Source organism: Indicator indicator, chromosome 7, assembly GCF_027791375.1.
Source record: "Indicator indicator isolate 239-I01 chromosome 7, UM_Iind_1.1, whole genome shotgun sequence".
NCBI classification, from domain to species: domain Eukaryota; kingdom Metazoa; phylum Chordata; class Aves; order Piciformes; family Indicatoridae; genus Indicator; species Indicator indicator.
In genome coordinates, this window is record NC_072016.1 from 25,725,982 (window position 1) to 25,752,696 (window position 26,715).

General features: G+C 35.8%; 1 protein-coding gene across 1 annotated transcript in view; it reads right to left on the bottom strand.

The window, feature by feature from the left end:
• Positions 1-26,715, bottom strand: part of PARG (poly(ADP-ribose) glycohydrolase) — a 60,059-nt gene that overhangs the window by 15,281 nt on the left and 18,063 nt on the right. The window contains exons 9-13 of the mRNA XM_054382586.1: positions 16,331-16,423; positions 14,194-14,351; positions 4,476-4,555; positions 2,157-2,217; positions 1,424-1,499 (exon numbers count right to left, since the gene is read on the bottom strand). Of these exons, the coding sequence (XP_054238561.1) occupies positions 1,424-1,499; positions 2,157-2,217; positions 4,476-4,555; positions 14,194-14,351; positions 16,331-16,423 (468 nt within the window). The remainder of the gene's footprint in view (positions 1-1,423; positions 1,500-2,156; positions 2,218-4,475; positions 4,556-14,193; positions 14,352-16,330; positions 16,424-26,715) is intronic.

The window sequence follows — 26,715 nt, forward strand, 5'->3', positions numbered from 1 at the left end:
AAACTAATTCAGGAGTCAGAGTCAAGTCTAAAACATTTGAAAATCCAGGCACTACAACAGCAAGCACTCCTGAAGTCTATCCTGGAAACACCAGCACACTTCAGTTATTTAAGATTTGCTGAACTTCCCTTTGTACAAAAAGTAACATGAAAACTACTCAAATGTTCAGCATGGGCCCCAGATACTCTTCTACTGTTCTGAGTAGCCTCACCTTGGCCCCTATCCTCATCCCCAGCCCATAGCCCCTGTACAAACACACCCTCTTGTGCTGGACATTGCCTGAGACATATCATGTATGGCCCCATGCCCAGCACTGGCCTCTGCTGATGGCCACTCGGTGACTGGAGGTCTAGAATTTACCTTGGTGGCCAGACTCATGAACCTACCAGTACGTCAGTAAAAAGTATTACTGTCACCATCTCTGTTCTGCTTGTCCCAGCCACTGACCTGGCCTGCTAAGGTTGGAGTCACTGTGGACTCCTGCATTGCCTTGGTCATCCTGCTCCCTCCTGGAGCTAGTGCTTTTTATCTGGGCAGAGATGTTTTGTTTGAACAAATAAGAATTGAATTAGTCAGGAGGAAAAAATATCACATCCTAGGCAATAGTCACTTTTACAGACTGCAACAGAAATAGTATAGGAAAAGGCATAATTCAAACTCCTCTCAACTCTGATGTTATAGTAACTTTAAATAATTTCAATACACATTTGAGTGATCAAATTTCATGATGTCACAAAACATTTTGAAGTTTGAAATTCTCGCTCCCCCTCTTTCATTTTTCCTGGATAAAGAAGTTGTACTTTTTTGAAAAAAAAAAAAGTTAATAAACAAACTCTAGAAGGCAGGGATTTTTGTCGCATTTTTGTTTGTTTTTGTTGGGTTGGGCTTGTTTTGTTTTGTTAAAGAAAAGGAAAAAACAAACAATTGATTTGAAAACTCGACTGTGTTCCTTGCTATAGATATGGACAGGACATCCTCCTTATGAATTTCTTTTGCTGACTGTCTCCCAGACCAAAACAGTGGTGCTGGCAGCAGCAAGAAAGTCTCCTGAACCACTGACCTGGTCACTGTCTGGGGCACAAAAATATTTTTTTAAAGATAAACTGAAGTCCTTGACAACTCATCAAGATCATAGCCTGAAACTTTCTCTTGTCAATTTTGTTCTTGTTTTGAACCGAATGACCTGAAGCTGTCCACGCCATGCAACTTTCTGTCAGCTCTTCCTGTAACAGGTACATGTGTAAACCTAGATGAGCCAGGGAATATTGACAGAACTAAGACTGCCCACAGAATTAATCTTGATATTTCTTTTACACTGCATAACATCTTGTCATTTAAGTCAATTGAAGATAAATAAATCTCTTTTCACAAAAGTATAACAAGAACATGACATAAAGGCATATTTACTGTTATATGAACTTACCTGTAGCATACCTTGTCCACTGCTTTCAATGGTGCCTTCATAGGTGACATGCAATCTGGACAGTTTTTTTTGAGATCTGTCATTGAGAAAAAATATTGTACAGAAAGGATGATTACAGAATCTTCACAAAAATACTTCAGTTTTAAAAGAAAACCCATCCAAATCCGAACTTCTTACTTTAAATATAAGATGATTTTAAGAAAAGGTCCTGATAAAGAAAACGCATTTGCCTTTCAGAAACAATTTGTAAAATGTATCATAGTTAATTGTTGAGTTTCTCCATCTCTTTCACCATAAAATACCAAATATGCAGTGGAAGTTTTACCTTTTTCGCACAAGTTTGTCCCACACTTACTTGCTAAGCAGCAATGAAGCTGCAACACTTGTGTTTTCATCCTGGATACCACCATACTTCATTATTTTTCCTCTAATTTCTGAAATCAAGTGATCTCTCTCTTTTTTTCTGCACTCAAACAAAACCACCGAAGATTTACTACTGTTTTTTAAATTCACTTAAGGCTTGTTGGCTTCACAGGTACACACTGGAAAACTCAGGGCACTCCAAAGGCTTGTGGCAGTTCATCCATTTCCCCTCTGTACTTCTTTCAATAACAATCCACACTAAGCACTGCTTTCTGTAGTACTTTCAGACATGAATCAATTCCATATGAATGTGATTCAGCTATCACTGATTTACAAATTTTTTTTTACACTAACAGGATACATGACTTACCTTTCCCAGTCTGGAAACTCCTGGAGACATTGCCTTGTAAAGGTCACCAATCCTGTAGGTTCTACAAGCAAACCAACCCCACAGGAAAAAGTATTAACTACTGGAGCTGTAGCCCTTAGGTTATTTAAAACGGTAGGCTTTTAAAATCACAACAAATATCATTCCTGGCAGAAACACAAGCACTTAACTTTCACCAAAACATTCACTTCCCTTTTCCCTTTGGAGTCTGAGTATTTTTTTCCAGATCCAGATAAACCTATTTCTTAAGTGACTTTCCCTTGAACTCTTAAACACTTACAGAAAGACTCAATAGTTGAAGTAAAAAAAAAAACCAACCAAAAAAAACCCAAAAAACCCAAACCTAATCTTTATCAACAGGCAACACAGAAAGTACTCGACCTATGGATGGATGAAGCAGCAGCTTCAATAAAGTCAATAAAGATGCAGTGACAGTGGATTTCAAATCAACCTGTTTTCAGTTCCCCAGATGCTAATGAAATTCACTGTATTTTAACTGAGAAAAAAAACTCCTGCCTTCAAGAGAAAAAGAGAAGCCATTACTCATTGCAGGAAGGGATGCATTATCATTTCTTCTTCTTATCATATTAAAAAAATAATTAAAAAAAAATATCAGTTTTACAACAGAAAGAAAATATCAACCTTTTAATAGGTGATGTTATCCTAATAAAAACTTCATTTCAGACTCATTCCTTTGCTTGAATTGTTTTCTTTCGTGGCTTGCGAAAAACATTCAAAACCGTCTGTAAAGCACAAACATATCCTTCCAAACACTTTAAAAATAATCCTACATTTTTCTTACAAATTACAAGAGTGTAGAGGAAAAGAAGCAAGTTCCTTGCTCTTAGAAACAAATGCACAAAGTCTCCAGCTGATACAGTCTCCACTGTGTTCTGCAAGGAATTCAATTACCATTTACAATAGCAAGGGTTTCAAAACCTTAACAGTAATTTATAAAGTTCAGTTACTTCCATCTTACTAGTTCCTTCAAAAAAAAAAAAAAAGGGGGCCATTTAAAATTACAACAGGAATTTTTATTTCAAGAAAAGGGCACTCAAGAATCCCATTAATTATTCTTTGAAGTTATAACATTAAGAAATCTAATATAGTAGTTTCACAAAGCATGTTCCAAAAAGGGAACAGGGAGTCAGGGACAGCTGCATAAATTTAAGATTTGATTTGCATGAAAACATAATTACTCAAGTAAGAAAAAAAAAAACAAACAAAAACAAACAAAAAGCCTAGTACATTAGTACATTATCTCTCTTCTCAGTCCCACACATAAATCAGATTTAGTTTTTACCTCAGAGATTTAGATCTATTGACATTTCTGGAAGTTTGATAGCTGAATGAGGATGCTGCTGCATTTAATTTGTGGTGAATTAAAATGATGAATTGAAGAAGGACTGAAACAAGTAAAGGGATTTTTGTATTTAATAGCCTAAAGCTGTCTTCCTTTTAAAACAAACCTTTGTGAAAGACTACAAAGCTTATAGTGAAATACTGACATGTAAAGAAAAAAAAGCCAACCCTGTAATACAGATACTGCTGCAGATATGAGGTATGCTACTGCAGTGAAATCTTTCTTCCCCAAAACACTATATATAAACTCTGGTACAGTTCTCACAAAAATACATCTGTTTTTGAAAGCTTATACAGATTTCAAATTCATGGTAACAACAGAAGTTCTGACTATGCACATTAAGGAAAATAGTGCACTAACTTCTAAAAGAGTTGGGGACATCTCATGTCCTGTGGTCACTCGTTTTATTTGAGCTGGGCAAACTTAACAGCTTTGCTTTGGGAAAAATATCAACACAAGTACAGGAAAATCCCCCAGAACTATACAAGTTACAGTCAAAAGATTAAATATACATACTGCAGGAAGTCTGAGGCTTGATTCAGAATCCTTAAGCCTGTGATTAATGACTACATATGATGCTAAGTTTCTTCTACATTCTCACTCTGACATAGTAAATAGTTGCACAGATTACAAACATCACACGTGTCCTTATATATACATATTTACACATACTTTTTTTTATATCTATCTAAAAAGGGGCTGAAAATATATCTGTAAATATTTTACAAATGTTTCCCTATATATAGCTCAAAAGAAAGAAAACAGAATAAGCTATATACAGAAACGTTAATTGCATGCATCATCTATATGAGAAGAAACGACATTGATATGAGTATCAGTGTGCTTCACAAGTTGGCTTTTGTTACACACTTTCATCATTTAATGGGATTAAATTTTCATGTATCTGCTTTGTAGTTCAGAGAAAGAAAAAGGATTACTTTTTTCTGTGACTCTCCTAAAATAGCAGAAAAGGGTCTTAAGTTTCTCAGGCTTCCTTGGTGATCGTCCTTCAAACAATCTGAAAAACAAAAAATGAAATAAAAGAATTAGATTTCAGGGATAGAGTGCATAGTAATTAAGCTACTGACTAATTTGATTTGATTCTTTAACTATTATGCACACATTTTAATTAGCTTTGCATTTAAAAATACTACTGTGATAAGAATTCTCTAGACAGCCTTCTCTGTAACATGGGTCTTTAGGAGTAACAAGTTCATTTACTTGCTAAATTTCAGAAGAAGATGCTAAGTGAATCCCTATCTCGCTCCTAGTTATTTTGTACTATCAATAAATTTGCATTTCAATATGAACATCCAGGAAAGCTGCCAGTTTATTTGCAACAGACTGGCTTGTGTCAAAGTAAACTACCAAAGGGTGAAAACACATATGTTGAGTACTCCAAGATCCAAACGTCTTACCCTACTTCCAGTTCAGTGAGTTGAAAAGAATTAATGCAACTATATTGCTTTCAAGAGCTGCACTGCATTTCTAAAGAAAAGAGGGAAAAAAAAAAATCTACCTCCAACAGAAACTGCTTCATCCACTGGGCTAGTACTGGCATTCAGTCATTTATTTGTAAAAACCTAAGCATTAAAAAGAAGTGTCCTATTTTCAGCCATTAAGTGAATATATTCTTTTAAGGATAGTTGAAATACTTTGACTGCATCATCTGTCTTCCAGCAACTTGAACATGCATTACTTAATTTCACTTCCAACAAAGTGACAAGGCATTGTTATTGGCAACACATAATGGAATGTATCTGAAAGGAAGAAAAGCAGCGGCTTCAGAAATAATATCCTTTGAGTAGGAAGTTCACTAAAAGATGTCTGATACAGCAAAAGCCCTGAGGGCATAGGATTACCTTCTCATAAAGGAATGACACAACATTATTCATTTGTTTCCACATACTGAATGACAACCTGTCTTTAAAACCAGAACGCTGTTGGGCGAATTTAGCTTTTAGTAGTGAAGTGAACTAGATTTTTTCAGCATTTAAAAATGCTTATGAAGTCTACATGCTGAAGAGATCAATTTCATCCAGAAACATGTATTTTAAAGAGGTTAAAAAGGTTTAGGGAAACTTTTTTATTCTTTGAATAAAATAAGAGGGATTTAAGAAGGAAAACTCCAGGGTTATCTGGTCTGTTTTGAAATGGACCAGAAAGTTCCAACAAGGCATTGTGCTTTACAACTAATAAGGGGTTCATAAAAGCTGATGTGTGTGTGCAGATTTTGTTTAAATCCATTGTATCTGACGCTTTATCTATGTCTCATTTGGTATGAATCCTTTACACTGGTTAATTTATCTATTAGCCCTATCATGTCTTTACTAGTATTTTGCCTCTACATCAAACAGAAATCCCACTTATGTTGCAAACACTCAGAAGAGAGTTCTTGTCGCAAAGGCAACACAGGATTTCGCCTAACTACCAGACTGGGCAGAAGTACAAATCTGGAAAAGATATGCCTAAAATAAATCAGACCAAGACTAAAGACAACAGCAAAGCAGATGAACTTGGTTTCATCTGTTACGATTACTCACCAAAACATACTCTATCAAGTAGGGAATTTCAACCAAATACTTTTCTAAATCTAAAGTGTTCACCATTTGCCTATCTTTTAATTTACAACAGATCAATACTCCCCAAACACCATCTATAATAATAATAATAAAAAGAATATCTATACTTCAGTTCTAGCCCTATACAGCTGGGCAAAATACACAAGCAACACAAAAGAATTTTAAAAGTTATGGTCATGAGCTCAGGCATTCCTTCCTGTAGGGGACACTTCATATAGCAGGGATAAAAGAATACTGGTGGCATTCAAAATTATATGTATTTTAAACCTAGTAGCTGCATGCATCCAGATGCTACATGCATTAGATCTTTTATAGCAGTTAGCTCAAGAGCTCTGATCAACCTGCTCTTAACAGAATTTGCTTTTCTTATCTACAACATATATTGTACTTTCTCTTTGAAAAACCCACTCTGAAATATAGGCAACATCAGTCCTGCACACACATTTCAGGACTAAATCCACCACAAACGATGTTTGTCCAAACCGTTTATGCCACATATGGCAGTTTGAAGAAACCATGTCTTAGATTAATATGCTTAGATTTACTTCCTAAGTCCTGTGTCTAGAATTTACTTCCATCAGTAACCTAGTGGAAAACTGAAGATGGCTGTCTGCAAACAAGGTTATAAAATGGCAAAGTTATGAACGTTACAACCTTACTTCCAGAATGATCAATTAGACAAAACTATGAGAAGTTTTATTTCTGAAGCAAATGTCTCTATTTTGAAGAGCAAAACTAGATGAGGGCATCACTAACATATTAAATAAAATTCCTGAAGCTGGGACACACATCCTACTAAAATCATTAATTAATTAAATAAAAAACACACCAAAAAATGTGAAGTGGAAGCCACATAATCAATTTCCTGACAGAAGAACCCAAAGCCAAAACCCATTAATTCCAACTAAAGAACTGAAGAACAAATGAAATGCACTGTAAATCAAATGTAAAGCACTGCAAGCTCACTTTCAGTTTAACTAAGACACTACTGGCAACTGCGTATGTCAGCTGTTCTGTTTTGTACAAGATGTTCCCACTGCCATGCAGAAAGCTTCAATTTTGCAGGCACATGAGCTAAGAAAGCTTTCAGGCCAACCCCCAAACAGAGCTGCAAATCTACCTCTGGTTCTCAGGCTTCCAAGCCAGGGTAGTGACAGCGTTAATCAAAGACAAGGCCTCTACAGAGATAAGTATCCAAGGAATCAAGGTTAGAGATTTAAAACTATTAAAAAAGTAGCTGTGAGAACAGTGTCATAAACACAAAGCCAATTTTAAAGTTAGTCTAGCTAAATGAAAACTCTTTCCTAGCACATACTCAGACACTTAATTGTTCTTAGGAGAAATCCTGTATATAAGAAAATGTTAAAAATATGAAAAAATACTTAACTGTCAATAAACATACAGCAAAGCTACACAGCAATAGTTCACACTGTTTCAATAACGATTACAAAAAGTTCTGCATTTGTTTTGCTTAAATATTTTCCTACAATTTTAGGGTGCAAAAAAGAATTTTAAAAGTGTAATCAATACCCTGGGTTTTGCAGTCCTCATATGGAAATATTCACCTGCTTCTGAAACAGAAACATGCTTAAAGATCCACTTGAACAAAAAAAGATGGAACAAAGCTCCGGTCAGTTCCAGGTCAAGGACTTTTCATGAAGAAGGGAGCTGCAACAAGTGTTTCATTGTTACCAACAAGTGTTTCATTGCTACCATTTACGCTCCCCTTACTAAAAGAAATTAATTACTAAGTGTTTAATTCCTGCTTACACCCTGGTATTTTGAAAATACCAATACACCCTAGACTCATTCTGCTCTCCAAAGCATCCCCGGGGGTGTGCAAGACAATTGACTGGGATACAAGAAGAAAATATTTTTGTACCATTTATAAAATAGAAAGTATTTTCTAATACTGTTTATTCATCTTAATGTCAACCTTTTAAAATTTCTTTTTAGTGCATGCTTTAGAATGTAATATGTAAGTACAGGAGCACATGCATGTATTTTGTAAGTAAATAACTATGTATAATGGGATTGCGTGCTCAAAACTTTCTGCCAACATGTATGTGCAATCAAAGAAGTTTGAAGACAACTGCCCAGTACTTATATCTTAAACACCTAAATACTTAAAAATCAATTCTGTAATGTAAGATAAAGAAATCTTAGAAAATCTTCAATAGGAAATTCTTATACACAATACAAAATCTAAATCTCTACTAGAAAGTCCTGTAGCCATGAAAAATATTAAAAATCTTTCAAATGGGTACTAAAGGTAAAGCTATTCAGAATATAAAAACTTCAATTAATGAAATCTGTACTTCATATAAATCAAAAGCAGAAAAATCTAGAAGAGAAATTCCTTCCAGAGGGATGAAAGGCAGGCAAATTAACGATCTCTCTGACAGTACAAAAGGAAACAATCTTGCATTTGCAAATAGGAAAACATCACACAACCTTACATAAGTCAGGTACAGTAACCTCAGTTCTGCTTTACTTGTGCCTAGTGTATATGAATTCCATCTTTCTATATTACTACTGCCTTCATTTCCTGTTTATACAGGATGCAATTTAGAGCTGTTGAATTCCCTGGACATCAAACAGGAGAAAAACAATCCTTTCAATAACACAACCTACAACAGAGGCAATTTCTTATTGATTGTCATGTGTCATAGGTGTGACCTGTCATCATCTCAAAGTTAAGAACATTGTACTGCTCAATGTCCCTACATTTAACTTAATCTCTAGATTTGTATAAACTAAAATACTGAGCAATGGAATTTTATGGGCAATCTAGATGCACATAATCCCTGCATCACATCTCTATTCTCTGTGCTTTTCATTTGCTACTTTTGTTTATTGTGGCAAGTAGCTTTGAGCTCTAAACCTCCTGTAAGAAAGTTTTGGTAATCTGGAAATCTTAAAATACATCAGATTGATACCTGACTGATGAAACAGTAAGATGCTAATTCCAAGTACTCGATACCAAGGAGTAACAGGGTGTGACATTTTACCCTGAGGATCTGAAACAAACACTCATAGCTACAACTGTATCTGGGGTTATGGTACAACTGTTATAATACAATTAAGTTCTCAAATAAATTACTACATTTATTAAGCTAACAAAACAAAAAAATTTCAGATGGAGTACTGTTTCAATCAGTACAAAGTTATTATTGCCAGACTGGTTAAGAATGGCATCCTTTTAAATATATCTATTTAAAGAATATTTATTTCATCATTCGCCACACACAAATGTTGGTTTTAAATTTATCAGAAAATTATACTCGACTTGAAGTATTCAATCCAAGGCTAATTAGAACATATACCTACACCTGGCATAACAGAACAGTTTCGAAGGATCAGTGTCTATGAACAGAAAACCTAGAATCACTTTTCAGAGGAGCAATGCATCCCTCAGTCCAAACCAAGCTCTCTCAAAATCACTAGATAATTTATTCCCCAGAGAATACTCATTAGTTCAGCAAAATTGATGTTGTTTATGAAGATAATTGCATTACTGGTAAATTAGACTTCAATTCTCCTGCATAAACGTACTATACAGTTTGACCATTTCCTTTCATACATTATACATTCCATAAAAGACACAGATCTTAACTAGCATTTTTGCTCCTCATTTCCAATCACTTGAAATTACCCTAAAGGTCCATTTTATAAATTCAGCCCTAGTGGAATACTGTCAGTTCCAGACCTGAGCACCTACTCATATATGTGCCAAAAGATCTACCAGGCTCACCCCATTAAACACACTCCCAAGTATGCTTTTTCCATTGAATGGAGGACGACGTTGAAGCCCAAATCTTGATGATCTGCAGTGGGACAAGTCCATATAGAAGCTTTAGGTATACTGAAAAAAACTATATGGCTGAGTTGTAAGTGTATCTGACAAGAAAAGAACTAAGAAGCTGTACCAACGTAAGGGGTTCAATAGGTTTGGTGGCCTTAGGTTGACAGCTGGACTCCATGATCTTAGAGGTCTCTTCCAACTGAAACAATTCTGAGCCTTTACAGTGTGAATTCTACCTCAGATGCTTTAATGGGAGCTACTACAAATGCACAGTATCTCCAGTTTAATTACACTGTAACTTGACACAATAGCTAACAATGGGTCTATAGCAGGTCAAAGATAAGAGCAAAACTCCTCCTCAGTCATCCAGAACTCTTGCTCAAGACTGCTAAAGTTTTTTTTCCTTATGCTTTACTTATACATTTAATCATACTAGGTTGTTTCCTAAACTACCAAATTCTACACATAGTATGAAGACATAAGTCTGACAACTCATGCTGGACCAATGATTGGACTAGATGACCTCACAGGTCCCTCGCAGCAAATATATTCTATGATTCTGTAACTTGGGGAATAAAAGCCTCCACATTGCAATGTCTTATGTGACAGTGGATGGTATCTGTTTCAGCATCTTTTCAGAAATAAATGCGAGAAGGGATAGTTTAGTCTTATCTTTAACACATTTCAAGAAGAATATATTTTTTTATGAAAGTATGACATTAAACCGCAAACTATTCAGAAAAATAAGACTAATTATGAGCAAAACCATAAGAAAACTAAACTGTGCAACCAACATCACAATTGTAGAGATGATCTCAGAAGTGCCAATGCAATTCATGCTCTACATTCAACTGGCATGCAGCTTTCATGGAAAGTTCATCACTAAGAAGAATAAAGTGGAACATTTAATGATTTCTTGTTGTGATGAAATATTTTGCATAAAGCTGCCAAATCTATAACTATCTTTTATACATTATAAAAGTGATATCAAAAAGAAAAATTGAACTCCTTAAATTTAGCTTGATATATTGAACAGAAGCAGCATTTTATGCTATTATGATCTAACTTTTGTCCACTGAACAGATACCGTTCTATCTACTACTACAGTTAATATTATAGCTTTCAAAATTAAACTAGAAATTCCATTTTATTAATTACATTTTAAATTAATTATGTTATTAATGACTTAAGAATTGTAACAGGCTCATCCTTGCCAAGTATGAAAGGGAAGAATTAAATTAAATTACAGAGTATTTCACTGCACACAGGTGACTTTCAGTTTGTAGCACAATGATGAAAATAGTTTAATAGTATGTTGTGACACTGACATTCTAAGTGCTTCAATGTTAAAATAGGGCTGCTCATTTTTTTCTATTATCTGGCAAGACCAACAGCCAGAAGAGAAGTAAAGCATAGATGACTTATTCCAGTACTAATGCATACAATGGCCTTCCTTCAGAACTGCTGTTGTACTTAGCACATGCACCAGCATTCAAACAACTCTCCATCATCACTGTAGTAAGTGCCAAGCACAGGTGGACTTAGCGAGAAAAAACAAAATTCAGAAAGAATAAATTCTCAGAATCTTCCCCTGACTTGACTGTTGCTTTGTCACATGGGTTTGTACATTGGGGAAAGTAGGGATGGAAGTCACAATATGCACATCAATACTACATAAAAACCTAAAACGAGAAGACTGGAGGGAAGAGGCAACATGACAGCATTTAAACGTAGGAAAGGTACATACTTCATAGTGTATAAAATGGTACTAATGTTTAAGTCTGCATAAAGTGAAATGATAATTGGCTGCTGTGTAAAATTTCAACCAAGACTAAAACAGCTTCTACAGTTATATTTCTAACTTAAGGTGCAATTTTTTTTTTCAGTTTTAAAGGCTTGAGGGGAAGACTGGAATCCTTTTGCATGAACACAGAAAGGGCAAGCCTAGTGGAACATCACATTTGCTAAAGAAAACCACAAATCCCTCAAATGCTAGCATCCACTCAGTAATTTTGCTTCATTAGGGAGCTGTGGGAGATTATTTTTTGGTACCCAAAGTAACTCATTCCTTAGTGAAAGAATTAAGTCTGGAAAAAGCTCCAGATCATAATACTGTGAAGAGAAAGGGTTGCTGTGTGAAACAACCTGCTATGCCCATCCCTAAGCAGACAGAATAGTCTTCCAAGCCTTTACATCAAAACATTATTATGAAAGAAAAAAAAAATTCAAACATTTTAACTTCAGTCATTACCAACTGCCTTTGGAATATATCCAGCTTCAAGAAAGGTTTTGCCCTTGCTACTCCAGAGCTAACTTTTTACAGTAAAAAACAAAACAGAGTTAACAAGAGGAAAAAGAAATAGGATATTATCACAGAATGACTTAGGTTTGAAGAGACCTTAAGGATTCTCTACTCCAACTTCCCTGCTATGGCCAGGGATGCCTCACAACTTGACTCAGCTTCTCAAGGCCTCATTCATCCTGCCCCTGAACATCCCCAGGGAGGAAGCATCCACAACCTCCCCAGGCAACCTGTTCCAGAGTCTCACCACCCTTATCGCCCTCCTCTCCCCTCATTTTGGATTTCAACTAAGTCAGATCATATATAGTATCACAATAGAAACTAGATGAATGTAGAACTTTCTCCATCATTTGCTCTCTTCAATCATCTTTTGCTTTTTATCCTGCCAGTCCCCTTCTTGCTGACGCTTCTCCTCTTATTTTATTCACTGCCCATCATACCTTGTGTTCGACTTCACTAATCTGCTCACTAGCAAATGAAAAATTAACCGGTGAGGAGGGAAGGTGGAATTTTGGTCCAACAAATGGTTATGCACAAAAATTAATTGCATAAAATTTTCATATGTTGGAAACACTGAGGAAGAGCCCCTTTTAATCCTCAAGAACCAGGGGACATCAGCTTCACTTCTTTTTTCCAGTTAGGCAATAATATTCTTGCACTTACGCAAATTAAAATGGCTTTCACCACTATGTGACTAAATGTCGAACGATACTTCATCCATAATGCAAAAGGAAAGCCTGAAGGTCGTCTGCAGTATTACCCCTTTTAAATAACATTGTTGGAACTTACTGTGAGTGATGGCACTAGGAAGCCAAGTCAGTAAACAAAGGAGGACATACTGGAGTAAGGCAGGAAATACTCAATAGCTAATTCTTTATACTGGCTGTTTTTAAGACTACAGCAGGAAATTATCTAATAATTTGACACAGCTTTTTTATTTAAAAATAGTTCAAAATAGTATGCCCCAAGTTAATCACTAGTATTACACTGCACCACTGTGATTTCACATTGCTGGGCAATGCTCATGGCAAAGAATATCACAGAATCAATCAGGTTGGAAGACCTCCCAGATCATCAATCCAACTGAATATGAATTTACACCAGTGATTTAACATCATTTTTCTGTAGTTGGTAAGAATTTCACTGCTTGAAGATGTCTATAGAAGATTACAAGATCTCATTTCTAATCTACAAGTTCATGTCAACCATAGTATTTTGCAGCAGGTAGCATCCATCCTCTTCCCCCATTTAAAATTGAAATAAGCATATTTTTAAAAAGAAAAAAAAAAAAACAACAAAAAACATAAAAGATGTGAAGACAAATTTCTAACCAAATCCATCTGTAAGTTAGCCTTGAGAAAAAAGAATGAGCATTTGTTTAGAAATCAGAACATCTTTAAGTTCTTATTGTAGTTTTGAAATCTTTTTTTTAGACTTTTTGTAGTAAAAAGGACAGGTTTATTTTAACATGCAACTCTACAACTGTCTTAAAATGATAATGACATTGTATGAATTCTAAAGAATCAAGCCCTGTTGATCTGACTTAATGTGCAGTTCACTGCTGATACAAAGACAACAGAAGAAACATGTCCAGGGAAACACTGCCCTTTAATTTAAATACATATAGGATATTTGAAGCAAAACTGAAATGTACCATTCACAGATGAATGGCTAATGAGGAGGCAGGGAATTGTATCAGCCTAATTATACCACAGCAAGAGCCAGTCTGTGTATGTGCATGCATGAAAAAAAGAAATTTGAATTAAAAATAACTTCCTGTGCACAAGACCCTTTCTTACATTGCTGCATATTTTTTTTTTTCCTTAGGGGTAAACAGAAGAGACAGAAAGCAAACTACTGAAATTAGTGGCAGGAGCATGAAAGAAACAATGGGTTTCTCTCTTAAATCACAATAATAGTATTTTCTTTGAAGGGTTATCAGCTTCATTTATTCCAGAGCGCCATACCTGTTGAAGTTAATGTCTGGATAACTAGAATACTCAGACTTCATCTTCGCATTTCGACGTGGAAAAGTACAGAAGAAAGCATTTGCTAGAAAACTAGCAATCTGTTCTTGTGACATAGTGATGGAGTGATTCATCTTTTGTTTCAGCAGAGGTATTGGCTACCAACAAAAGAAGTGAAGGGGTGGGAGGGGCAGGAGAGAAAAGAGGGAAGGAGAGAGAAAAAAATAGCTTACTTATTTTAAAAGAACAGGAGCATAAAACTACATTTGTTAAACTAGAGCAAGAGTAATTTAGGCCACTGGTGAACTTTTTAATCAGCTGCACCATTACAGTTAAGAACAATTCATCCCCAACAATTCAGAAAAGGCCTGCTTGACAAACCGCAGATTTCTAATCAATAATAAAAAGAAAAACCAAGAAAACACAACTTATCAAACAAAACCATGGGGAAAGGAGGGGGGGAAATAGATGGGATGTTGCAATTCTCAGGCAATCTGAAAAACTGAAGTAAACCCCCACTTTTCATAGCTGCAGGATTAAGAACTCTTGAGATATGCTTTTAGCTACAGTAACCATGCAAGTTGTACCACAGATCATCACTCTGTGACTTGCTATTTGAAGAAATAATCCTGATAATGTTTGCAGAAGGTGCATGATTATACATTTATTTATCATCAGGGGTGGAACAACAACAACAAAAAACCACAAACAAATACACCACCCCCCAAAACCCCCCTGAAGGGTTATAAAACTTTGCTTTTATCAGGCTTTAGCCTCCTGATCTGCAATTTTCCCTCACCACATTCTAATAGCATTTAATTTTTTTAATTATGTGATAATACCATGGGGATGGGGGTGTATGGAAGGGAAGGAATAATTCTGACTGCTAACAAAGTCTAGTAACAATTTGACAGAAGAACTATGTAGTTTTCACCTCTTCTTCCAATATTCTCATCCATCATCAGCCTAACTCCAGGAGAGCTGAACAGCTACATTTTATTCCTTTCTTTAGAAATATAGAAATCACTAGTAATTTAGACCGTTGAATACACAGCTCTGTTTACTCTACAAAAAACAAGGTTTCCTTAGATCTTATAACTACTACATTCACGTTCATTGAATTTCATTTGGTCTTCTGGCTATTTAATTCATAAGCTGTATTATCATGCCTGAAGTTAAACAACTAGATGGGACAAAAGCCTGAGAAGGTCACTCTAGTAAGTTCTACAAGTCCACAAAAATAGGATATTTCAGACAGTACGTTACATAGGAACAAAGTTAGCTTTATGACTAATTACAAAATTTAAAAAAAATTAAATTAAAAAATGCTTTACAACTGGCTAACAGCACATCATCTCTATAAACAGTAAATCATCTCTATACATGAACTTGCAAATGTTGTGCTTATGTTCAGAAATTTCATAAGATTCTTAAAAACTTCCCCTATCAAATGACAGGTAAAAAAAAGGAAATATTAATATTATTTGAGATTATGTAGTCACTGTGCACCCTTGCAGCATATAAAAAGTAGACTTTCCATGTTCCTGTCCAACAAAATCAATTTAGAAAATTGTAACACAGGAACTTACAAATTAGAGTTGTGATCCTGCCAATGTGCCACACATCATACTTGATCCTATTCACTTTTATCAGCTTTACTATCTACAAAACTACTTCCCATAACAGTAACAAAGAATTGAAGTTTTTGTGTGCAAGTATTGTGATGCTCTAACTAGAATAAAATATGCTATCAAGTAAACAAAAGCTTTATAAAAAAAATACTATTTCAAGGATTAAAAAAAAATCTGAAATACAAAACCAGGTGTTTCAAGATTAAGTATTTCAGTGTATAAGTATGATTTTTCAAACCTGAAAGGTTTCATGGTCAGTTAATTTAAGAAAAGCAAGAAGTGTCTTGAGAATAGAATGTTACTTAAGTTCAGGCTAAAAATACGACAGTGAGATATACTACTTTGCATTGTTACATCATTATACATGTGCATTGTCCACTTTGCTCCCTAGGCCTGAATGTGAAACCTATAGCTTTTATTAAGAACACAACACAATCCCTTAGCCATTAGCTAGTTAGCAAAAAAGTGGTCTACCACAGAGCACTTAGTTAGCAGTGTTTACTTACCTGGGTGCAGATGTTAGGGAGACAAAGAGCCAGCTTGACCATGTCAGGAAGAATAGACTGAAACAGATGTTGAGCTTCTGCATCTTCGAGAACCTGTTAAAAAAAAAAAAAAAACCACAAGACTTTTTACCTCAGAAGTAATGATTGTACAATAGTTTATGAAAACGGGACCCATCCAAAAGAAACGAGAGATAAAAAAATAGGATCTATCACATCCATGCATATCCCTAGCATTTTTCATGGTAGCATCTCACTGCATTTTGCTTTGCTATAATCCACTAACTGAAATCCAGAAACAACTTTCAAACGTTGCAGTTACAAAAACATCACCAAATCTCTATACAGGAACCTCAACTAAGTTATCATTTCACTCTTTCCAAAGAAAGAAATCAAGATCACAGCTGATAAAAACTAACTAACCACGAAAGTACTGGAACAGTTCACTTCTTTCATCCTTAGGTCATAGCCCAAGACAAGTACCTGTGACATTCTCCTGTTAATGACACATGAAATGCACCACAGATCAGTGGTCCTTGGCAGAAGCAACAGGACATGCTATAAAAGAGCAGCATGGAAGCCTGGCCATTCTCTGCTGACCACCCCCACCTTCCCTCAAGAACTAGAGCTGTCAGATTACATACATTAAAGGGTGTAGCCTGCCTGGTCCCACATGCTCAAATTGCCATCTTTTCAGTCTCTTCCTGCAAGACAGCTGATCCTCTGACTATTTTAGCTGCCCTTCTTTACCTGTTCTAACATTCTTCCTGGGAAGTAGAGATCAGAAAAAAGAAAAACAACATAAGGATACATCATTGTTTCACAAGGCTGCTCAAAGATCTCATAGTTAAGACTAAGTCACATCAAATCTTTGTCTTATTCTCAACTGCCTTCCTGACACTGCTAAAGCAAGATCAGAGACAAAAAAGCACATTCTTTACTTTCATATGGAGTGTGCAGTTTTCCCCTAATCTAGGCATCCAGGAGCCTGATATGACTGGCTGTTAGATTTGCATGCTGCACTTAACGTAAAAAGCAAAGAGAAGAGAACACACAACTTGCACTGCAGTTGGGGAACAAGACAAAGGCCAAAGTTCTGCCTTCTGCCTACCTCTTTCCCCCTACATCCAGAGAATCTATATTTAAGACAACTACATTCTAGTGGTTTCTAGATTGAAATCAATGAAATTGTGAAACTGTGACCTTAACATTATTTTTCAAATAAAAGTTATAAAATTATTGGATTTACTACCAATTTCACACAAAACAGCAGACAGAATGGATGAAACACTATCAGGTATTACCTATTTTTAGTCTCTTTGACACTTAAGACTTACCAAAATTACAGAAAGTGAACCTTTTAGTCATATAATCACAGCATTTTAATTCATACTTCATTGGAAAGTTTCACACAGACATCAGAATGTAACAAAAATACTGACAACTTTCTTGAGAAGAAAAAAATATGGTGCCTCTGATTGAAAGCATACTATTCCCCATAAACGCCAAGCTGAAAATATTGTTTGAAGGCTTACAACTTCTGTTCTTTTGAGATCATTAGAATAACTATAAAAGTATCTCTGCTCTATCCCCTCCCTTTCCAAGTGATATAAAGGGACAAGAGTGCTCAGGAAGCTAAAGAAAAAAAACACAAGCAAATTCTCAAAGGACTAAACTTACGGCAGGAAAGGGAGGAAAATGAACCAATTCCAACACCCACTTTCTATACATTATGTTTGCTGCTCATGGAGACACAGCAACAAAATTTAAACTAAAACCTAAACTTACACAAGTAGTCCAGGAAAAGTGAAAATAATTTGATATAATAGAAGATGAATCCAAGTAATACACAAAGTATTACTGAAAGCCAATTTTAAAGTTTAAGGAATGAACAAGATGCACCTCCTGTTGTTGACTGCAAATGCTCCTACACATTTACGAAGTCAGATACTGAAAATCTAACCTTTAACATCACCTGCTCTAGCAGGAAACTTCGCTTTGTTCTAAGGCACAACATTTTTAAGCACCATAAAGTAATAAAATGAGCATTTAAAGGCTGGAATTTCAGATCTCAATACATAAAATGAATACGTATTCAAAAGATGACATTTAACCTGAGACGTCTACCAGGCTGTCAAATTCTGATATTCTCTCCCCTTCGGGTAACACTTCTTCTCTTTTAAAGTTGACATATAAATAGCGGCTGCTACGCTTTGCTGACTGCCACAGACTATACAGTATCACTTATCTGGTGACACATTATGGCACTGGACTTTCTCATAGCTGTCAAGACTTCAACCTTTTCTTTGTGCTCCTTTGAAAATAATATAATAATGGTATGAGACAATTTTTTTCCCAAAACAGAAGCAGGGCCAGCAATTGCACAGCTCAGGTCCAATACAAAACACGTAACTACAAGTTTCACTTCTGAACTCTAAATTTGACTTTTCCTACTCCTTACCTTCCTAATATTGTACCACAACATGCTCTCCTTTCTACATTATTCCTGTGCATGAGTTCTCCTAGACCTCACTAACAAAAGCCTCAAAATTCAGAGTTGTTAATGACTAGGTGAGTTCCAACTAGACTTCAGGCAGATTATTCTTACACATAAATCACAAATAAAGTGGGATTAATTTTTTTTTTGCATAAAAACCTTACTACATTTAAAAAAATTAAGTCACTTAGCGGACCCCACAACTTAAAAATGATGATCATTGAGAGTGCTAAGTTCACAGACATTGTCAAGGAATTCCTAATTATGTATCACTTTCTAATCAAACCACCAAGCAGCGTAAGCCTCCCTGTTTTAAATACTACCCCATTTAGGCAAAGGTCTTCTTGATATTGCAGAGAAGCACAGCAATAGTTTGCAAGCTCAAAAACTTCACAAAATAGCTGCTACAGTGAGTAATATAAGAACTCTGTTGCCCTTTTCTTTTTTTAAAGCAACCACAAAACTACACACAAAAACAACCACTTCCAAATCCTGTCTTCCTAATAAACTTTCTCCCCAAAAATAACTCCTTGGGGAAGTATTCAGTTCTGTGCCTCTCCTTTCCATCTTGAGGCTATATAGCCCATTATTGAACAGTGGCAGTAGGCCAGAAATCTGTATCCTTTCTTGCTTTAATTCTCAAACAAACAAAAAACTACAAAAAAAAACAACCAACCAAACACCAAACAAAACCCAACCCAAACAAAAAAACCCAAAATGTAACTAACTTGAGTCATGGCCTCATCCATGTGATCTTCCCTTTCTGCCTATAGTCTGATCCTGTACATGTAACAGACCTATGAAGTTTATTTGAAAAAACACCTACAAATCCTTGGATGCTTAGCTCTCATCCTCTTGACCACCAAACCAGCACACCACCACACTTGCAGCTCTACAGACCAACCACTGTCACTGCATATTCTTAGCTATGCTCAGCACAACACAGAACCTGGTGTTATCTATGACAGCCTTTTCAGACTGGGAAAGCAGCAAAAAAAAGAGCACTCAGTTGTAGAAAGCAAAAGGATTCCAGGACATGGAATGCTGACACAACAGCTACAACTGACAAACATCCCATGATGCAAATGTAAAACTGGGAGAACCTAGCAAGAGCACAGAGAATAAATACGTGGTCACAGAACTGAACAAAAATTTATTTAGAAGGAAACTCTATTCAGGAAGCAGTGACTTGTACTGATGTAAAACCTAGGATATTTAGAGTCACAGTACATATTCTACTTCTTTGCAGCTGCTGGAAGAGGGATGTATCATTTGCTTGCTCCCTGAAAACACACACAACACATTTCACCAGTTTCCACATTCATCTGATAACTTCCTGAGATCTTTTGGCCTGCTAATGCTCCAGAAAAATAGAGGCAGGTAGTCTTTCTCTTCATTAATAAATTGAACCAACCTATTAAAGAGTTCATTAGTACATGGTGTACACAGTGGTTGGTAGGTGAAACAGAGCCAGTCACACCCCTTGTCAATGGGCTACAAAGACAGATACCAGTCACAACTCTTCTCACTAAAAAAAAACACTAATATTCCAGCTAATACGAAATTGTTACAAAAGGCACCTAAACATTTTCCTTTGAAGTAAGTCTCCTGCCACAGGAACATATCCTGACTCAGTCCTGTGCTATTAAGTGTGTACAACCTTTTTCAATGCTACAACTATGCAAAGATTAAGGATTGGATTTCCATTCCTAAAAAAACAACACTTGTTTTATAACTCAAAGAATTCTAAAATATTAAATTGCTTTCAACAATTTTGGATAAAGGAAAATACATTATGTACCACAGCAATTTATTTTTTTAACAATTGATCAGTTTCTCCTTTCCTTGTTATGCATATGTGTCCTTCATAGCTTCCTTCAGGATTTGAAATAAAAACAAAAATAGATTGTTGATTTTATTCATAGTTCTCCAATCATGCAAAATAAAAAGAAAAAATATATTTAGGAATTAAAAAAAAGCAAGGGTTACACCCTAAGGGAAAAGTCTATGCAATCAGAGCTGCAAACCATGACTTGCCTGTTGCCTAAGAAATCACTTGGCAGTTCCATCAGTATTTGATTTGGAGTGACTGATTAAATGAACATGACTTGGGGCTCCAATTCATAAGATGCAAATGGTTCAGCGAGCTGTAGCAGAGCTAAGAGCTCTTGGCCAAACTTGCATTGCAGTTCTGCAAAATGAACGTTTATACGGTAGCAAAGAGGCTTGACTAAAACCCACCATAAGTAATGGCCTCTTGTCACTATAAACCAGTCCTCCAAAACATAATGAACGAGTATGCCTGACAGTCCTAATAAGGATCTGAGGTACCATGGGGTGATAGTGATGGTGGAGAGTTTAAATCTAAATCTGACAGCTCATCAAACCAAACAAACCGCACACACAGAACAGAAGTTTGGACAGCTCTATCTATCACATGGAAAGGTAGAGTCATCACACCAACAGGCAACCAGCATGCTAAGACAGCAAAGGTTTAGCGCTCTCAATTTGTTTGGGTTTATTTCTCCATATTAATTCCTGTGGCAAGACAAGGATCAACACAACAAGGTTCTTAAGGATAAGCAGGAAAACCAGAGTGCTTTCTTCAAACTTTGTGCTTTTTATTTCCTAATTCTAATGGATTTAGACCACCCTTTTCCTTCCTAGCTGTCACAATGCATCATGCATTTTCTTAGAATTACTTTGCTTCTATCTGTAAGTGCTCTGTACCATCACTTACTTATGCTGAACCGTTTTTCCAGTAACAGCTTTCCCAATTATTTTAATGTAAGATATCATATGTTTATAGTCTCCTAATAAATTTGATTTAACTGCATAACTGCTGTGTTCTCTATTCACAGTAAATTCATTCTCATTTCAGAATTTTAATTCTAGTTTTCTTCAGGCACTATCTTCAGCTTGTCTCCACTAGAAAATAATCAAACCTCTGCATATTTTTGCAGGGCACTGAGATCCACATGACGAATACTTTCAAGCTGAAAAACTTGGTTGCAAATAGAAGTGTAACAAATCAGGGCACATATAGCCTTAACTAGACATAACATCATTATTAAATCTCCTTCAAGTCTGCAATTGATGAAAAAATAAAAAAGACATGAAAAACCAACACTGTTCCCACTCTCACAGAAAGATTTGCTCAGTGCTGCACACAAGGAATATACAAGTGGAACCTGTCACAAAGTCTAAGACAACTTGAAATTGTCAAAAAAAACCAAACAAAAAAAAAAAAAAAAAACACCACCAAAAAAACCAACCAAACCAGAAAACCACCACTTTGATCAACTTCTGTAATTGTGCAATTTTGGTGGAGAGGGAATGCAAACAAAGTATTTGGGGAATAAGGACAAAAGGAACTTGTGTCTGAAGGCTTAATTCCTTCTTAAGACTGTCTTGTTCTACTCATAGGCATTTTAAATGTGGGTTTGTTTTTGTTTTGTTTTTTTTCTTTCATTCAATGCATAGAACTGTACCTCCCTTCCAAAGGTTCCCATTTCACTGTCAAATGAGATGCAGGAATTCAGTCGTGCCCTTGAACAAGATACTGGTTCTTTTGGCTAATGTTAACAATTGGTTCCTTTGAATAGTGCTAACAATTTTGATTCCCCACTTTTTTTTTTGACATGCCTTCCACAGAAGAACTTCCTAGGCATCCTGGGGCTTCCTTCTCACTATTCCCCTTCAGCTGAGACTTTCTTTTGGGATAAAAACACAAAAACTTCAGTATACTTAAGCAATCACAATATGTAGCTGCTCCTTCATTGCACCAAGCAATACTGTCTTCCTTCTCTTTTCCTTCCAGAGCAGTATGTACTTATTCTCCTGTCTCATATAGGAGTTACAAGCTTTTCTGCATGCTGTTAGTGTAATACTTAAACATAGCGGAGGCTAGATTCACTACTAGAACTCCTCAATGCTAATAAACCAAGCCACTATCTATGACAGAAGCCTTTCTGAAAGTAAACCAATCTCAGAATCCCAACCAACCAACCAACAACCCCCAAAGAAACAAACTCAAAGAACAAAAAGACCCCACCCCAAACCAACAAATCAGACACACAAGCTAAAAATAGAAAAAAAAAAAAAAAAAAAAAGGCTGAATGAGTCCTCATTGGGTAAGTTTGAAAACAAAAATGTTTAAGGTAACATACCCCAAACCCCCATACTTATCTGGAGATGGAGTAGATGAATTCTACTTAAACACACTCTGACACAACTAGCAGCACACCTGACACCTTGGCAGACACCAGCCTGCAGACCACTATCTTGTACATCTATGTCAAAACAGACTCTTTTGTCATGTCAAATATTACACATAGAAACAAGATTGAAACCTAGAAGCAAAGAGAGGGATGGATTTTCTCTGCCATTAAGTTAAATGAACTTCCAAATCTGCAGGAAACAATATTCTCACTGCACCCTTTAGTTTCCTTACAAAACTAATTCAGTAGGAAACATGCTTGGCTGTCAAATCCATCTATTTCTTTAGCACTTGTCTGATTACATACAAAAGGAAGGACAAAGTAATCTTTGGAGGGAAGAGGCAAAAAAAACCCCAACAGCGTAACACTGGATTATGCAGAGAATCTTATTTCAAAGAAAGAATGCTTCTGACATTTATCAAAACCACAAACTTGACACTTCAAAAGGAAAAGAGAAGACAGCTTACAAGGCAGAGGTTAATTCACTTTTGTTTATTTTTATCTCCTCGAAGGCTCATTCACGTCTACTGCCAATCCAACCCTGGAATGATCTCTCAGGTGTATCACCCCTAACAACTGCAGCTTTGCTCTCAAACTCCTTAACATTCTAAATAAAATCTAAGAGAAACATTTATATTTACATTTCCATCTCCTCCTTATGTTTAGAAGTCTAGTTTATACTTCCACATACTGTAAATCTTAAGCATTTTCCTAATCAATGAGTGAAATCCAGTCCCAAATGTCTACAGGCCACCAATACACTCTACCTGTATGGTCTCACCAAGTGGTGATTCTAGTGAGTAAAAGTGCGGCAACAATTTCTAAGGCAGTGGCAGGTCCTGGGATGAAACTAAATACTTTTCAGTTACTTTGTAAGTACAAAGTCACAGAGAAGGCAAAGACCTTGTTTCTACAGCAGGGCTGTAACATGGACAAAAAAATTAAAACAAATCTTTCATTTGACTAAGGGTGAAAACAAGCAATTTTCAGCTTCATTCAAAACTTTTGCCTCTCTACACATAGCATTTGGGGAACAAAATGTTTGCTACTACTATGATTTTAAAAGCACCTGTTAATCACAGGATCAAACAGGTTGGAAAAGACCTCAGAGATCATCAAGTCAAGCACCCCACTGAAGAAGTGTTCAAAAACTACAACTTTTTTCAAACTCTTCTGAAACTGATAACCTTTAAACTGTAACACCTTGGCACTGAAAGCTTCATGAAACCAAGCTGGATTTTCTTCAGCATTACCAAAAATGTCAAGCATAGGCAGAACATGAAGAATCAGCTAAGGATAACAGAACAGCACTGTAAAATATTTTTTTTTTAAAATCTGTACTGTTTTTTTCTTGATTGTCAGTATTCTAGACTTGAAACATCCAAGACCTTGAAAAAATATCCAGTAATTATGATTACACCAGCCAAATTGGCCCTTTAAAGAATGTATGGCAATTAGTAACAATCTCTACAAGGAAGCAGCATAAACAAACTCAGTGTTTCAAATGAAAAAGCAGAAGAAAAAAATCAAGAACAGCTACAATATACTTCAGTTATGCATTCATAGTCATCTTACCAATAGCAATGCCTCTTTATTACCTCCCTACTTCCACATACTTCTTGTTTTTCAAGAGTGTTTCTCTTAAAACCTTTGACCAGTTGTTGCTGGTTTTTTGGTGGGTTTTTTGTGTTTGGTGGTTGGGTTTTTTGGTTGTTGTTGTTGCCTTTTTTTCTTTCTAAAGGCACAGAGCTAAGGAAGGCCACCACAACCCTCTGCCCCCAAAATGAAACAAGCAAGTATCAGAAAACAGCTTTTAAAACCAGAACACTTACACTGACTGTTTTCTTAATTTTTAAACAGAAACGTTCTCAAACTATGGAAGTGACCCTCAGGACGTATCTTCACATTGTCTCAAAGCATTAAGAACACACAAACACTTAGGATGCAATATAAATAAAACTCTGCCCTTGCTATGTGTAGATCTACCTTCCCTGGTAATTCAGAGTAAATAGGCTGATGCAATAGTCATTGTGATGATGCTTACAAAACATCACTTAAAAAAAATATTCTTTTGCTGAGAAGGTACAAAAAACCAAGAATAAGCCTGTACTTCAGTGTTGAATATTACTTCTCCTCTACAGTGCTTGGCTTCTAACGTTTTGAATGTGTACATTGCCCCTAACCCCAGAAAAGCTCACATTATGTTCAATATGGGGATAAGTTCCTTTCTGCTACTCTGAAAAGAAAACCCTTCATGGCAGACTCAAAAGACCTTTTCAGTTTAGATTTTAAAAAAGCTAATCTGATGTACTGAAAATTATTTGAAAACATCTGGACTAAAATGAAATCCAGCAAGGAGCAATGGATAGGCTATTTTCAGCCTTGGGACATTCTGTATCTTGCTTAAAAGCCTACATTTGAAGTGCTGACATCTCTGTACAATGCTCACTTCTGTTAGTACTGTCCAGAGAATTATAAAAATGATTTATCAAAAAACCCAGTCACCAGAGCAATTTGGTACTCTAAAATTTCTTCTATTCCAGTATCACTGATTACAACAACTATTTTTTTGAGCAGGTCATTCACACAACAAAATATACAGCAAAGACTGACATGGTTCATAAGACCTGCTAGGAGAAACAAGTGAGGTAAAACCTTATCAGAACACAAAAACATTCCAAGATATTTAACAATGGAGTACATTCTTAAGCAGTTTATTTGGTCTGTTTTCAAATGAGTGAAAATCAAGAGCTGAACCATAATTAACTACTACATTACAGCTATATCATCTTCAGCTGTTGCAGTTGTAGTCCTTTTTTAGATGAAAAAATAGAAATAATAGTAAAAAAGAGGAAATATAATTTCCAAAACCGTTCAAGTAATTTCCAAAAGTTAAGGTTATTAAATTAAGGTTGTTATGGTTAAGACCACACACACACTTAAAGGCTGTGTGGTTCTGCGGTTGTCTGAAATTTTTCAGTCGAAGCAGAGTTATTTCATTTCCAAGACAGTTTATAATTTCATTCAAATCAGCTCAAAATACAGCTGATTCTCCTTACAGAGGAAGCAGACATACTGCCAGTCTTTGCACGTCAGATTTTTCTGCCCAGCTCTCAAACACTTCATATGCTCTGACTTAATTATTTGCATCTGGCATTTTTTCTGGAACTATAAGGTTCAGGCCAAATGTGCTAGCTATGCACATTTCATAGGCATGTTCAGGCTAGCATGTGCTAGCATGCTTTGTAGTCACAATTCAAATGAGAAACTGTAGTTCAGGAAAAAAACCCACTAAGCACGTTCTGTACATATTATCTCAGGTTTTACTAGGTTTATGCCAAAATTCAGCAATTCAATAACATATTTATTAGGTTTTTCAACTTAAATTTAATTACTTCTAAATGCAAAGCACTAACAGACTCACTGCAATATGTTCTACCACTCCTCACTTTAAGAATATTCTCCTTTATTCTGTAACCTGTGCAGTAAAACATCTTCTGTAGAAAAAATCCAAATAAATCTTAATATTCATATGGATATGTACACATACTTCTTATCAGACCCAAATCAAAAATATTTTTTAAAAATTCAAATAGTAAGACTTTCGAAAGAGCAAAACACTTGCAATATGGGTATGTGATATTTATAGAAGATACAAAAAGTTGTATTTA